General features: G+C 50.4%; 1 protein-coding gene across 1 annotated transcript in view; it reads right to left on the bottom strand.

The window, feature by feature from the left end:
* Positions 1 to 268: 268 nt before the first annotated feature.
* LOC119588303 (ctenidin-1-like) overlaps positions 269 to 623 on the bottom strand; it is a 1023-nt gene continuing 668 nt past the window's right edge. Inside the window, exon 2 of the mRNA XM_037936995.1 lies at positions 269 to 610. Within this exon, the coding sequence (XP_037792923.1) occupies positions 269 to 610 (342 nt within the window). The remainder of the gene's footprint in view (positions 611 to 623) is intronic.

Here is a 623-nt window from a genome sequence, read left to right as displayed (position 1 = left end):
CTGCAATGACGTCTTTGCGATGGACTTTAATTATTTTCTCACAGTTTATCTCATGCCAAGACATTCTTTTCAATGTGGAATTGGAGATGAGAAATACAGGCGCTCCTCTATCCTTTCACTATATATGATTATACCATATGTTCAGCTTACTTTCCCTTTTCTATATTATGAATAGGGTTATATAATAAGAACTTTTTTGGTTGTTTTGTATATTTTCAGAAACAAAGATATGTGTCTATGTTTCAAGCCAAATGTTTGAGTTTGATGATTACCATCCGTAGCTTCCTCCGCCACTTCCTCGTCCTCCGCCGGAGGATCCTCCTCCGCCTTGGCCGAAACCGCCGCCGAAGCCCGAGCCGCCGCTGACGCTAGGAAGAACGCCCACTCCCACCAAGCGCGCGCGGACGACGCTGCCTCCACCTCGTCCGCCACCATACCCGCCGCTTCCTCCACTAAATCCACCGCCGCTGAATCCACTGCTTCCACCAAATCCACTGCCTGAAAATCCACCTCGTCCACCAAACGCAACACCGCCGCTTCCGATTCCACCCCCATATCCACCGCCGGCTGCCGCCATGCAAACCATGGCCGCGAGCGCCACTACTGCGATCTGGGAATGCATA

The sequence above is a fragment of the Penaeus monodon genome, chromosome 23, assembly GCF_015228065.2.
Source record: "Penaeus monodon isolate SGIC_2016 chromosome 23, NSTDA_Pmon_1, whole genome shotgun sequence".
Classification (NCBI taxonomy): Eukaryota; Metazoa; Arthropoda; class Malacostraca; order Decapoda; family Penaeidae; genus Penaeus; species Penaeus monodon.
Note: the sequence above shows the minus strand (reverse complement) of the source record. Positions and strands in the feature narration are given on the sequence as shown.